The following is a 14,626-nucleotide window of genomic DNA, read 5'->3' on the forward strand; positions in this document are numbered from 1 at the left end:
TGGGTCGAGTGAACTCTCATTTATTTTCCCCCTAACGTGTGATCTTCTTCTGTGGTTCTTCTATTTATAGGAAAACCCTTACATGTGTAATAATGAATGTGACGCCAGCACCGAGGAACTCGCCCACCCTCCGGAACTCATGTTTGACATCGAGGGCCGCAACCCCACGACGTTCTGGCAGTCGACATCCTGGAAAAGGTATCCAAAGGCCCTTTTGGTTAACATCACGCTGTCGTGGAACAAGACCATCGAGCTGACCGATGATATCGTCCTCACGTTTGAGTCGGGCCGACCAGAACAAATGGTACTGGAAAAGTCGCTGGACTATGGACGTACCTGGCAGCCGTATCAGTTCTATGCCACGGATTGCCTGGATGCCTTCACCATGGAGCCCAAGACGGTGCAGGATCTGACCCAGCATACCCTGCTGGACATCATCTGCACCGAGGACTACTCTCGAGGTTACGTGTGGAAATACGATAAAACCGTTCGCTTTGAGATCAAGGACCGCTTTGCGCTGTTCGCCGGGCCTCGACTCCACAACATGGCTTCGCTTTACGGCCAACTGGACACCACCAAGAACTTGAGAGACTTTTTCACCATCACAGACCTGAGAATCCGACTGCTCCGACCTGCCACTGGAGCTACGATGGTGGACGAGAACAACCTGTCCAGATACTTCTACGCTATTTCGGACATCAAAGTCCAGGGCAGGTAAGAACTGGATTCTTCTGCAATGCGACGCAAACATAAGTGTCCGTGTTTTACACTTTGTGGGGTTTTTTTTATTTGACAGATGTGAGTGTGGCTGAAGCAGTGTAGGAATAAAGATTTAATCACGCTTGATAGGCTCTTCGCACTCGGAAGGCTTGCGGTACAAAACGTGCAGCGTAGCTTAAAAACATCACAACAATCTGAGCGTGTCAGAGTTTTGTGAGCCTGTCCTGCTTTTTTTTTTCTCTTTAATGGTCATTAAAATCGGTCTGTCATACATGCGGCTTATTTATAGGATTAATCCGAGCAAACCTAAGCATCACTATGGGGCTGTAGGGTTGAGCAATGGCTGCGCAGCATCATCAAGCCGTGGTCACTGACCGGACTCCCCGCCGTGTGAGTGATGTTTGAAACCTACGCAAGTGTTTACCAAAGGTAACACACAGTTCAGACATAATGAGATACACTTTAGACTGGGAGTATCAACTCTCCTTTTTTACGCTCCCATTGCAAATCACCGCTCAGCTCTTTTCTTCAAGTGTCGTATACGAGACGTAAGCTCCTTAACCCCTCGGAATACGCTTCCCTGAGATTCCACGGGAGCGATTTTTGCCGGGGCACTTAGGTCGAATCTGGCACGTTTGCCGTCCTCCCCGGATCAGGAAAGAGAAGCGGTGCGGAGGGGAGAAATTCCGTAAGAGAGCTCCTAGATTTTCTAGCCTTTCCGCAGGAGTGTGAAAAACAAAGACGGGATGGTAAGCTCTTTCCCCAAGTAGGTCAACCTAGAAAAGCAAGTGCAACTTTGCAGATGCTCTACAGGAATTGAAAGACATGGGGTGTCATGCATGATGAGCCTCCTCATGGGGTTTATTACTGGAAGGGCCCGTACTTGAGGTACTTGGATTGAAAGAAATCAATGCAAAGAATTTTAAATCCAGCCAAGCATTTAAGCGTGTGATGGATGTGAACAATACAAACCCGCCCGGGATTGAAATGAATTTGACACCCTTGTCATTTTTTATTGCATCCACTATGCTAAACGGGGGCTACGGAGAATGAAAGCGTGAACGGTTCCGAGGATTTTCTAATTATCTACCGTATGACTGGAACATAATTGCAAAGTCGACATCTTTACAGTAACGACGGTCTGCAATTTCACTAACTGCCCCCCCCTCCCCACTCCCGTCCGCCATCTTGCCTGTGATCAATATAGTGTAATTAAAGCAGAAGAGCCCACCAAAGGATCTTTTTCGCCCTCCCTGTCCCCCACCCCCGCCCCCTTCCACATGTTTCGCTCTATTTCTTCTGTGCAGAGAACATGTCTCTGAGGGGACTGTCTTGAATTATACACAAAGTTGCAGACCCTTTCCATTGGCGGGCCTCCACTCCAGGGATAAACAACAATCACGGAGCCATGAAAGAACCGATGCTGATAACTGTAGATTGGATGTTTGAGCACATTTAAATCAAAAGGGCTGTTGCATCTTGATATTACCAAAGTCTGCAAGGACTTTGAGGGCAAAAGTTGCTTCCCATTCTCGTTTGTGCCATCCCTCTAAAACCTTCCTCTCATAGTCATGAAAGGCTTTTGCAGAAACTTCATTTCCTGCTGGGAAGAGGACATTTTGTTTCTCTGCATTTCCCGCCCTGTCCCTTCAGATTGTACCTTTTTTGATAAAATGGCTTTTCGCCTTTTTTTTGGGGGGGGGGGGGTTGTTTTGTTTTCATGAAACTACCTATGGGATACATTTTACATTTGGACAGAAATGGACTGCGATTACCTCGCAGTGATAAACAACGGTGCTCCAGATAATCATTGTATTTTTTCTGTCCTCACTCAATTTGAATTGTAGTTAAGTGCATGTGAGTGCTCTTGGATGTACATATCAGCAGTTTAGTGAGTGATGGCTCTCCCTTAAGGGAGGACCTAAGAAGAAGTCAATCTGCTTTTTTTCTCCCCCCCCCTTTCCCTCACTTTCTCCCTCCACAGTGCTTGGCTTGCTCTTAGGCCTTGCCTGTAGTCGACAGATAATCTATTTGTGCTAATTTCATGTTTCTTCCTGTCCGGTTCCCCGTTGAATAAGTCATTCCACTTGTCTTACCTCCTTAGTCCATCTTTTTCCCGCACACTCAATCTCACTGCCCGCCGAGCACCATAAGCAACTATTGACGTGCTTACGCTGGGCATTTTAGACTTTTTGGCTATCAGCAGTCTGTACCCGTCCTCATGTGGGAGAATGTCATGTTTGGTGGGGGAGAGCAACTAACGGGTCTGTTCTAATGTGGACCATCTGCTTCCATCCAGTCTGATGACTGTTTTTTTTTGTTTTTTTTTTGCATTCCTCAGCTTGACTTTGATACAAAACCTTGATTCTGCTTAACATTTCTATCGAGGCCAGACCTTTTTTTTTTCCTTTATATCTCTTGTTTCACTTTTCTATCACCACCTACAAAATTTGTCCCTTCTGACCCTTCCACACAGCTCTCCTCCTCTGCACCTCCGTTTCCTCGATTGTCTTTTTTCTCACTTCCTTTGGCTCAAGCTCCTAGGAGTTATTTTCTCAGCTGGACCAGAAATGCTGTGGCCAGTGTTCCTAATTTAAAAAGAAAAAAAAGTTGCCTGTGTTGTGTTATCTGCCTTGTCTGTACTTCACCGGCAATTGTGTCCTTATGTAGCAAAATATAAAAATGTAGCATGACTATCTGATATTGACTGGTCAAAATAATATTTTATCATATAAAAGTTTGTTGAGGAAAATGAGCTCTGTTGCTTCAGGGGACTTTCAATTTGTTGTTCAAGGGCATCTGACAAGAAACTTTTCTGTCCTCCATGTTTAGCAAGAGTGCTATGTTGGACCTTTTGTGTCACATACTGTCTCCGCATTTTCCCAAACACAGATTCCTTCTTTCCTTTAAAGCCTCTTCTATCTCCTCTTCCATGCTTACCATTTTCACATTCCAGTAGCAGAATGAACAAGGAAGGATTTTTCCTGCTTAGTCTGTTTGCTGAGTTGCTCATTTCCAAGCAGCTTAAAGCTATTGTATTGTATTTTTAATATTCAAAAGCCAAACAATAGACGGTCCTACCTACCTCCAACTGCTTCCTGTCTGATTGAAGGTTGCCACAAAAGCAATAGAGAGGAAATATTCCCACAGAGTTGCAACACCTTGAGATCAAATCAAGTTCACGGAAAGATTTATGTACAAATAAATTCATGTGATAAGGGTCCGTGTCGCTGACATTGAACTTGTAAAAGCCGCGCTAGCCATGGAGTCCCTCGCTGTTTATCACAGATCGGCAATGTCGAGGTGCTTTCGAGATATACCAAGCAAACCGACAAGTGACGTGATGATTTTATCAGCAGAGTAGAGCAAAGGACAGGATGCACAGATACCTCAACAAATCCAACTCTCAAGCAGGAAGCGAGATTATTTCTTTTAAAATGTTTGCACTTTAATCTCATTCTGTGGCTGTATATATCAAATGTTACATTACTGCACTGACGTTCACAGAAAATTACTTTGGATACAAAAGTATAGCAACTGTTATATACTTTCATACTTTTATTCCTGTAATATTTTACACTGAATGTATAAGGTGAATTTAACGCTACACACACTCTCGCATCGACAAAATTGCTGGGAAAAAAATATATTGTGAAATCGAGTAAAATGAAAAGAATCACATACATAGTATATATGCATTAAATGCTTTTTGTGTAAGAATAATAATATAATATAATATAATATAATATATAACATAACATAACATAACATAACATAACATAATATAATATAATATAATATAATATAATATAATATAATATAAAATAATATAATATATGTCCCTTGTCAGTTGCCAGAACCGTCAGGCCTTTGCTCTTTCTCACTGTCGACAGACCACATTCAACATTCATGTGCTGACCCATTTCATTAATGGAGAGGTCTTTTTTCGGCATGTCTTGTCCCCGTCTTTGTGGGCTGCAGCCATCCTCATAATGGTCCCGGCTGTCAGGGTTTCATGACTAATCCCCTCATTGACCTCTCCTTCACTCGCTGCATTCCACCACTCCCCCCCCCCCCCATCCCCGCCCCGCCACGACCCAACACCAACGGCCTCCTGATGAATCAATAACAAGTGGAAATATATGGCAACCCTCCCTTAGTAAATGACTTTAACTGGCCTGAGTAATTTCTAAACATAATTGTAAATTTGCAGAATTTTATATTCATGTTTATGACCGCCTCAGCCCAAAGATCATCATGCTGTTTCTGTTTGCATAATTTATGCGAACACATGCGCACGCACATGACAACAAAGTTGATGTGCTAACATCCGGATTTTCCCAAGCGAGATATTTGATTTTGATCTAGAGACGACGCAGACTGATGAATAAAAACTGCTCGATAATGGGCGCATTGAGTCATGAAAAGCGATCCGGAGTTATCTTCTCGCACAAAGCCGGTGAATGCAGAAGCTCATTATGTACGGTTATCCGACGGTGAGTTAGCCTTCAAGCAGAGCGAGCGTTCACAAAAGAGAAAAGGGAGAACACTTGGACAAAGAAATAGTGTTGTATTGGTTTTTCCAGACATTTGCAACTTCAGTCAGCCGATGTAAGTTATTGAAGCAAAATGCCTCCCGATGGGCATACGAGCTGGTCAAGGGTCAATATGGAAGACAAAATATTTATTTTAATCTAATGAAGAATTCATTTTTGTTTCCATTTTTCCACAGTTGTCAGATATGAAAAGGAAAAATAAATGATTGCCAGTTGCAGTCAGTCCTAGTAGTCACTACAAGATTAAAATAAGAGTAAAGAGCAATAAAAGTGGATTGCTGTGCTTACAAGGCTGATAAGTGCACTTAACATGGCTCATTTCATTTCTTGCAGTGGGCTTTGCTTCTCTGTTTCAACGCAGTAAAACCGTTTAGCTCGACGCTGATGTATTGCTTAATACCCGATCATCTTCATCTGCAAATTGATATTGTTGTGCCATTTTTTTTTTTTACTTTTGACCGAGAACAAAAAGTGACCTTGAAGTATCATGAGAAAATCCTCCAGACACGGTAACTTTAGCTGGTATAGCTATTGACGTGCATTAAACACTTCCTCGTCTGAGTTTTTATTATCATTAAACACAGAAAAAAACAACAACATCCAATTCCGGCTGGTCTACCAAAGCGCAAACAAACGAGCTCCAACGGCACCTCCCACTGGGATTAAGAGAGGAGAGAGATGTTAAGGGAAGAGTTCTGCTATCTGGGAAACTGCCAACATTTTCTGCAATTACACCTACTCTCCGGCCGGACCCTGCGGCGAGCACAGGTTCTGGCCCCTGGTGGCTGTTGCCATGGGAGATGTCTGGTCCGGATATCAGTATTAACGGTAAAACGACTTTGCTTTGGTACTTTTTTCCAGTGGATTCGCTCGGCACTTGATGCTCGGCCAATAGTCTTTAACACTGGGTTGTATCAGTGAGGTCAACATATTGATTATATTGAGCTTCTTTAGCACATCACAGGTGGTAAACACCTCCCGATTGACTCCTGCTTAGATAGCATGTCCGACTCCATACATTTGTAAGGGTGGTGGCTTTGATTGATACTCGGATTATTTATGAACATATAAAAGTTCTAGAAAGCTAGCCGACCGAGTAAATAGTCAAGTGTTTAAACGTTATTGAATTTTGAATTCATCACCGACAGCACTTGAGTCTGTAACTCTGCGTGCGCCTTTGCTTACAAAAACTTGTAGTCAATTCAGAAGTTGTCGGCTGACTAACCGGTATTATAAAAAAATAAACACACAGGTATCAAAAATTCAACGTTTCTAGTAGTGATGGAGAACCGCACCGCATCGTCATTTTCTGATCTCGGTTGGTTTGTTAGTTACATAAAAACGACATAAGTTAGTTCAATGAAACGACAGTTTTTTTTTTCTACAATTGAATACTTGGGAAAGGTTGGGCAAAGATGGATGCCATTGCAGCAGGTTTGAGGACTTAGGTCCAGTCCAGAGGGAAATGATGCTTCCCACAATCCACTGCAGGCTGCTAGTAAGCGGCGGAGAAGGCAATTACCAGGTAACATGTGGCGCAGGACACAGAAAGCAGCTGCGAGCGACGCTTCACAGGGGGAAAAGTGTTTTGTTTCGAAGAAGCTCTGCGTGTGTGTTCTGGAAGAGAACGACAGAGACAAAAATAGTCTTTTGTAGATTTCCTTTGCTGCCACGCAATTATCTCTTCCACTGTTGACAAATCACATGCAAACACCTCAAGGTCAGTCCGTCAGATAGCATCTCGTACATCGGACCACCTTGTTGCCTATTCACGCTGAAATAAAAGCACATTGTCATTTCAGGAGTGAAATATTCTCAGACTGGCTCGAGGCTTAGCTTTGGTAAATAACTTGGTGACACTGGAGGTTCTCGCAGTGACGTCTACGGCCACTGTGGGGCTATCAAGTGTCATCTGGCCCTTCAACACCTTCATGAACGTCTCCATCTGGCAGCCTGAGGAACAAATCAAGAGATGGCGTTCACCTCTAAAACTGAATGACTTTGAGTCATCGCAACAATGGAATGACAATCTTGAACTTCAGAATCAAGATTTGGACTTAGGCACTAATGCATCTTACAATGCCGTTAGAAGCGTACAGAATCTTCAAAAATGTTTCTATATTTTCTATGAGTACATCACGAGCCGAATGACAAGGTCATTAATTAACCAAAGTAATGATATCCCCTCGACGCTCTTCTCGGGACAGCCTAAAATGAATTTGTCGAGTCCATTGTTAAATGAATGTAGCGTGAGTGAGGATTTAGTACACCTTAAGGGAGTCCTTCCCTCCCTCCCTGCCTCCTTCCATCCTGAAAATATGCTTCTGAGAGCTCATCTCATATTAATCCCTCACGGTAGAGCGTGGATGTGGCTCCACACTGCCCGCTGGCTAACTTTGAGCTATTCATTACCTTTCAGAATTACGAGCTCCTCGCTTTTTTTTTTTTATCCTCCCCATGTCTGTTTCACCGGGCTTGTGTTGCTCAGCCTTTTGTCCTTCTCCCCGCTCCAAAATCCCTCAACTATCGACTGCGACCTTGCAACCGCCACGCATCCTCCTGCGGGACAATTAAACCTTAGCGAGAACAGACGAGAAAGGGATATAAAGAAGCCAGGTTTGTCTTTTTTTCTTTTTTTTTTTTTTTCCTATCCCCTGACTCACCTGCCTCCTTTGAATCCCTCTTGAAGTTCGAGAGGAGACCGTTTTTATCTGCTTTACATCGCCTTGAGCCAAGGACGAATGAGTCTCCACCTGGGTTGTCCAACTATATGAAATCCTGAAGTAGAAATTTTCCCCATGTTGACATGTTTGTCATTTTCATCCCCTCCCTCGCCTCTTTGACAGGTGCAAGTGCAACCTTCACGCCAACAGCTGCGTGTTTGACAAAGAGAAGCTTAGCTGCGAGTGCGAGCACAACACCACCGGGCCCGATTGCGGCCGCTGTAAGCGCAACTACCAAGGCAGAGCGTGGAGCGCCGGCTCCTACCTGCCCATCCCTAAAGGCACTGCAAATATATGTGAGTACACACACACACACACACATATATACACTTGATTAGTAATAGTGACAGGTCATGTGACAGGTGTTTGAAAGAAACGCTCCGCTACAGACAGCTGGCAAGAGTTGAAACCCAATTAGCAGCATCCCGCATCATCGTCTTTGACTTCTGACGATAACAATTTTGAAAAGGCAGACAATGACTTGTCTGACTGCCTCAAGGTAACAAGAGGCAATTAGAGAAGTTTCAAAGAGACAAACACATAGAAATGTGTTTGTCCCATGCGTTAGGCCCATTCGGTTAAATAAGATGCGAATGATTTGAAGTTTCATTTTTATTTTTATTTTTATATTCATTTTACGCATCAAATGTTTTAATGTTTTATTTATTTTATTTTTTAATTTTTTAAATTTTTTATTTATTATTATTATTTTTATTTTTTTTATTTTAGTGTTTTTATTCATTTCTCATTTATTCATAGTCTCGCCGCCATGTAATTCATTATTCAATTGAGCCATGTACAAGATCACACATAGCCATTGCCGTTCATATATCAGAGCAAACTATCGGCTCCATGTCTATGCTTGAGCGTGCCGATATTCGTTTGAAAGTCAGGTTTTATCCGGCTCCTTCACCTTATTGCATCTGCTGTGATTTCTGCATTCATCACCGGCGCTCCGAGGCTCTTGGCCGCCGACTAATGACTTATTCTCCCTCCCAAGGGATCCCTGTTATGAGACTTGGAAAAGGGCGAGTGAAATAGCCCTTCCTCGAGACCAGATTGACAGATCATTATTAAAAAAAAAAAAAAAATGTCACACACTCTTTGATTCACAGGCACACAAACACACATTCATAACCACTGCACAGAGCCGCATTGTGTATTCCCTGGATGTGATTGAGCACATTTTTATCTTTTATTTGAGGCAAAATCTGCATGCAGTGTTTATTAAAAACAAAAGTCTATACACCCTTCTTCAAAGGCCAATTTGATTTTAATTTTAAAATGTATTTGTATTTATAGCTGTTGAAAAATGACTCCAAAGCAGGAAGTGTTCTCTTGTTAAAAATCGTTTTTTCTGCCTTGCAAATGTGTTGATTGGGTGCACATTTGACCACAAATAAAAAAATATATATAACGTAGAAAACATTAAACCGGCCATCGGCTGACTTAAAAACACCGTGACCGAGACAAGTCCGAGGCAACCGTCGTTGATGATGACTCCACATCCCCCAATGACACATCTGTGCCAAAAGTATGGAGGTTAAAAAGTGACAAAAAAAAAATCACAACCCAAAGACAAACTTATCTTTTCATCTGAGGGTTGCCAGGAAACAAGCGAGCCGCTTGTAGTCCATCCGCCACTTCTCAAACTAGTCTCTCCAGATTCTTGTCAGATTGTAAAATTCCAGCCCATAAATCTCATTTAATAAAAACAAAAATTCATATCTCATTATATATTTTTTTCTCTATTGAATAAAACATCCACAGTCTGGTGCCAGGGTGATAGAACATTATATTTTTTTACAGTCAAAATAAGAGCCAGCATTATGCACGATATTCATTATGCTCTACCAGATGCTGCAGCTTTATTTTAAGTCCAACTCAGAGGCCAAACGCACACACCTTATTAGTGCATACCATACAGTGTAATGCCTCACACTCATTAACACATCCTTACACAGACACACACACACACACACACACTAAATATTTTGATTAATCTCTCCAGCACAGTGTGAGTATGTTCCCGTACATATTTCAGATGTAGGAGCAAATCCCGCAGGATCTTCCAACGTCGCTGTAAAATAAATCTCATTGTCAGTGAGCACAAACAAGCATTATGCAAAGAGTCCTCCTGATATCACTTCTGCGCAATAATATTTTGAATTACATTCACATTTGACTGGAACGTTTCTAAGAGTCGTGGCTGATCATTTGTATTTGTAGAACGAAGGCGCTCGCTCATCCCATCCAAACGCAATTGTACAACAAGTTGAATATTTATCATCTCACTGTACAATTATGATGATCATCTTTATATAATTTATTATTAAGGTCACAGTGGTGATCTTCCATGGATGAGTGGATAAATATGCAGTCCGTGAAGCATTCATTTCTCGAAGCATTAAGATTTATTGTAAAATCACTTGACGTTACCACTCATGACTCAGTCTCCCTAATATGTGTGTGTGTGTGTGTGTGTGTGTGTGTGTGTGTGTGTGTGTGTGTGTGTGTGTGTGTGTTGTGTGTGTGAGTGCGTGTGCATGGGCTACTGACCCCCACATGCTCATAGATCATTTGCAGTGAATCGGACGCCCTTCACAGATCATGTTCAGTGACTTGCAACCGTGATCCCGACACAGCTCGTAAAAATCAATGAAGCACACCGTCAACATGAGCCGCTAATGCTCTTCCTGTGCGATAGAATAAAATTAGATTGCTGCCATGCCCCCCCCCCCCCCCCCCACAACCCCACCCCCTTTCCATAATAATAGGCCTGGACCACGTGGACGGGATAGGAAATGACAATGATTAAAAAATAATGGAATGGGTGCGACATTAGAACTTAGACATCTGTTTGAAGCACCACAGGTTGTGAATAATTGCTGCTCCAAATTTTCGATACATGTATTTCATAGAACGTTTTCATCGGACTACTTTGTTGAAGATTTGAGGTGTTTGGTTCTTCAAGTACCGCGCTGTGATTAATTGTGTCTATTAGAGTGGAAGCCACCATTAGAGGAATTATTGCATATTAGAGCACCACTGAGTACATTGTGCCTTTATCACGGCATTCCAATCAACAGCTTCTTTAGCGTTACAACACCCTCATATTTTTTTTCGCAAAAGGCAAAGAGCAGTCGTAGAACTTTGACAGAAGATATTTTATCTCTATAAACCCCCGTGATTATTTCACCCCCCACCCCCCCTCCCCTCTTGCTTTTTTGCTCAAGCTGTGAACTTTGAGTTTTGTGATGCTCGCTAAGAAGAGCAAGTGTCTGTCACTTTTTCTGTATGGGGATATCCATCTTTGAGTACATGAAGATTGAGTCGATAAGTTTGTCAACATGGCCGTATTTAGAGCCACAGTGATTTTTTTTTTTTTTTAAAGAACAAAACAACAACTCAAATAGACAAGTCGGAACACTGAAGTCACAAGATGAGCAAACAACTACAAAGTTGTTTTTTTTGTGGCACCTTCTTTCACATCAATGATTGTTTTAGTTTTTTTTTAATTTCAGTGTTCTTTGTTAGCATTTATTGTTGAGACTCTTAATTATGGTATTACATGGTTTATTTTTATTATTATTTTTTTTATTTGGTAATAAAAGAAATATTTATTTATAAGGTATTTTTCTTCCATTTTTGACCCATTCTTTCACATCAATGATTATTTATTAGAGTTTTGGTTTTTAATTTTCAGTGTTCTTTAATTTTGACACTCTACTGCCAAAAGTGCACTCTTAAGCACAATAAAGGTAATTATAATTCAGCTCATCCTGGTCGTTGTCCTTCCCGTCTCCTTGATCGCATCTGCCCACCCCCCGGAGGGTCCGACATCCATTATCCTCCGTCCCCGTGCATCGTGCGTAGCTTCCTGAAAGTTCACATCTCAGAGGGGAACACACATGTGCTGCTGCTAATTTCCAGTACGTGTGGCTGGCAAAGATCAGACGGAGCCAGTTTGCGCACATATATTTAATGAAGATGAATATGACTTCATATAGTGACATGATTGAAAGTGGAAGAATGAGACGTCTCAATTCCACAGAAGCACAACCAGTCGGCACCCTGAGGTGAGAGTGATCTTGTCACCATGGTGATGAGACACTATATTATATGCTCAGTCGCCGTCTGGCACAGGGACGGACGGACGGACAAGCCGGCTGCAGGATGAAACATGTCCTCATTGACTTTTTTTTTTTTATCTGCGGTGACATTTGATATGTTGTACCGCCGATGCGTGAGAATTCTGTCTGGGGTTCCTTTGACAAAGAGTATTTTTAACAAAGCAGCTCATCTTCAAACGTCTTTTTTAACTTTAAAAGATAAAAGCTTGTATTGTTTCTGACCCGATTGTGTCCACCGGAATTAGTTTTTCCACTGATGCTCATACGAGTCGGGCTGTTGTGCAATATAACGTATGCCGATCTTTTATTTCCTTCCTTTCTTTCTTTCTTTCAGGTATTCCTAATAACATTGGTCCAGTTAGTAAGTAATCCGCCTCAAAAACACTTCTCACAGTGCCCGGATGCTTGGCTTTGCCTACCGTGCCACCCTTCACCGCACGTCTCTGAAATTGATGCCAAGTGTTCATTTCTGATAAGACGCACTTTCGGGTCTGTACCGTCACTCATATGTGCATCTCGGTTTTATTTAAGTACCGAGGCCTTTCTGGAAGTAGAAGGTTGCTTAAGGTTATTTTAATATAAGGTGTGAGCCACCTCGCGATGGTATTATCCACCATGACGCTCAGAAAAAAAGTTGGATCAAAGTCAAAAGTGCATCCACAGCCTTTTATTGCAGAGAATATTACCGGCAGACGGTTGACCGATACATGTCGGATTTAAATTGGCAGGAAGAAAGAAATGTAAGCGCTACCTCAAATTATATCTGTGTCCTATGCACCAGTATCGGCCGAGCGTCCTACGCCGTGTCGTGGTGTGTAAACAGATTGTCCTCAGGTGGCTTTTAATCAGGATTAAGATTAAAGTGGTCAACATGCTAGTCAGAAGTGGACACGTGGCAAATGAGACCAAGCAATTTCCCGCCACTTCTTGATCACCTTGTCGTATATTTTGCTCCCTCTCTGTAACGTGCATGGCTTGACTGGAGCTAAATGTGTGTGTGTGTAGTTCTCTGACACTCCAAACACACGGGCCGCAACGCATGAGACCCGAATCTTAACACAGAGTGTGCATGTTCGACACTCGCACTGCAGCCTTTCACAGTAAAACTACTCCGACTCCATGCGTGCAAGACGACGAAGCTGTGCAAACAACACGAGTCTGAATATTAAATGACTAAAGAGGATGAGAGAAGTTTTGCTGTCCTTGAGGATATTAACCAGACAAAAAAAGATGTGTGGAATTGTTTTGTAAAGTATCAACAATACATTTTTGGAGTTGAGGCCACCAGAGGGTGAATTTGCAATCAGCGCCTGATTACAAATACAAGATCAATCATTTTTGGGAAGGAGAAGTAAGGGGGGAAGGGCAAAAAAAAAAAAGGATGAGATGGGACCAGAGTCTTTTGTCTTTCTTAAATCAATAAATGCAGACGTCGGAGGTGATTGTCACGGTGTTCCGAGCCTCCGAGCTGATGTATTATTCAGCTTGAAAAGTGTTCTTTGGTGAAAGAACAGAGGTCATACTCTTTGTTGACTTTTTGTTTTTTACATTCATCACCTTGGTGTTAAGGTGCATGAGGTATAGGACAACCAATGTGTCCGTGTGGCTTGAGTCCTTTCCATTTCCAGGAACGAGCGTATTTCCCTGACCCGGAAATACCGACCCAGGTTCTGCTTCCCGCAGCAGTCCGTCATTCCAAATCCCAACACCTGCCATTATTTATTCATTGTTATTCCTCCACCAGAAATACACTGTAATTAGATATTGATCACATAGTCAATGTGATGAATTAAACAAAATGCCCCCGAACGTCTCGGCTTGCCATTAATAGTTAAGTCGCTCGCATAAGCCATGACTCAAATGTGATATTTTTTTATTATGATTTTTTTTTTAGAAAAGTTGTTTTTGTTGTTGTTTTGTCATTTATTTTCATCATCGCCATCATCATACTCAGCACAAGTCACTAATTACATACGACGTCCTTCAACACGATGCTCGGCGTTGCTCGTCCATGTCAAGCTATGCCACATTACATCTGCTGCCCCCCCCCCTCCCAATTTAACCGGTTCATGCCAGACATGTGCGTGTCTCCAGTTGTGTGTGTTCGCTACCACATAGCCCCCCCCACCCCCTCCGCCCCCACCTTCCCTATAGACTATCTGTTAAGTGCATCAACACAAGTCCACATGAATAACTGATGGTTTCTCTCAATTGCACGCAGTTCGGCCGAATGTCTCGTCCCTAGGTGTCGCTAACCGAAAAGAAGGTAGGCATTTCAGATTATGCAATTCTCTTTTTTTTGCTTTCACATAAATTTATATCCTGTACTTCCAAATAAGGCCTTTTCAAGATAGCCGTACTTGAATGTAGCGAATGACCCCCTTTTTTTTACGTCCCAAAGATGCTCAGGCTTAACACAAGTTGACTCGTCACGAGAAAGCTCACTCTTATGATTTGAGAGTGCACGCTATCTTTGACTACCCTTGGACACACA

The 14,626-nt window shown here is 42.3% G+C and overlaps 1 protein-coding gene across 1 annotated transcript in view; it reads left to right on the forward strand.

Annotated features, from left to right (window-relative positions):
- Positions 1–14,626, forward strand: part of ntng1a (netrin g1a) — an 89,653-nt gene that overhangs the window by 67,137 nt on the left and 7,890 nt on the right. Inside the window, exons 7-10 of the mRNA XM_085939102.1 lie at positions 71–714; positions 8,123–8,295; positions 12,467–12,493; positions 14,354–14,398. Of these exons, the coding sequence (XP_085795228.1) occupies positions 71–714; positions 8,123–8,295; positions 12,467–12,493; positions 14,354–14,398 (889 nt within the window). The remainder of the gene's footprint in view (positions 1–70; positions 715–8,122; positions 8,296–12,466; positions 12,494–14,353; positions 14,399–14,626) is intronic.

The sequence above is a fragment of the Syngnathus leptorhynchus genome, chromosome 19, assembly GCF_054491065.1.
Source record: "Syngnathus leptorhynchus isolate UIUO chromosome 19, UIUO_Slep, whole genome shotgun sequence".
NCBI classification, from domain to species: Eukaryota; Metazoa; Chordata; class Actinopteri; order Syngnathiformes; family Syngnathidae; genus Syngnathus; species Syngnathus leptorhynchus.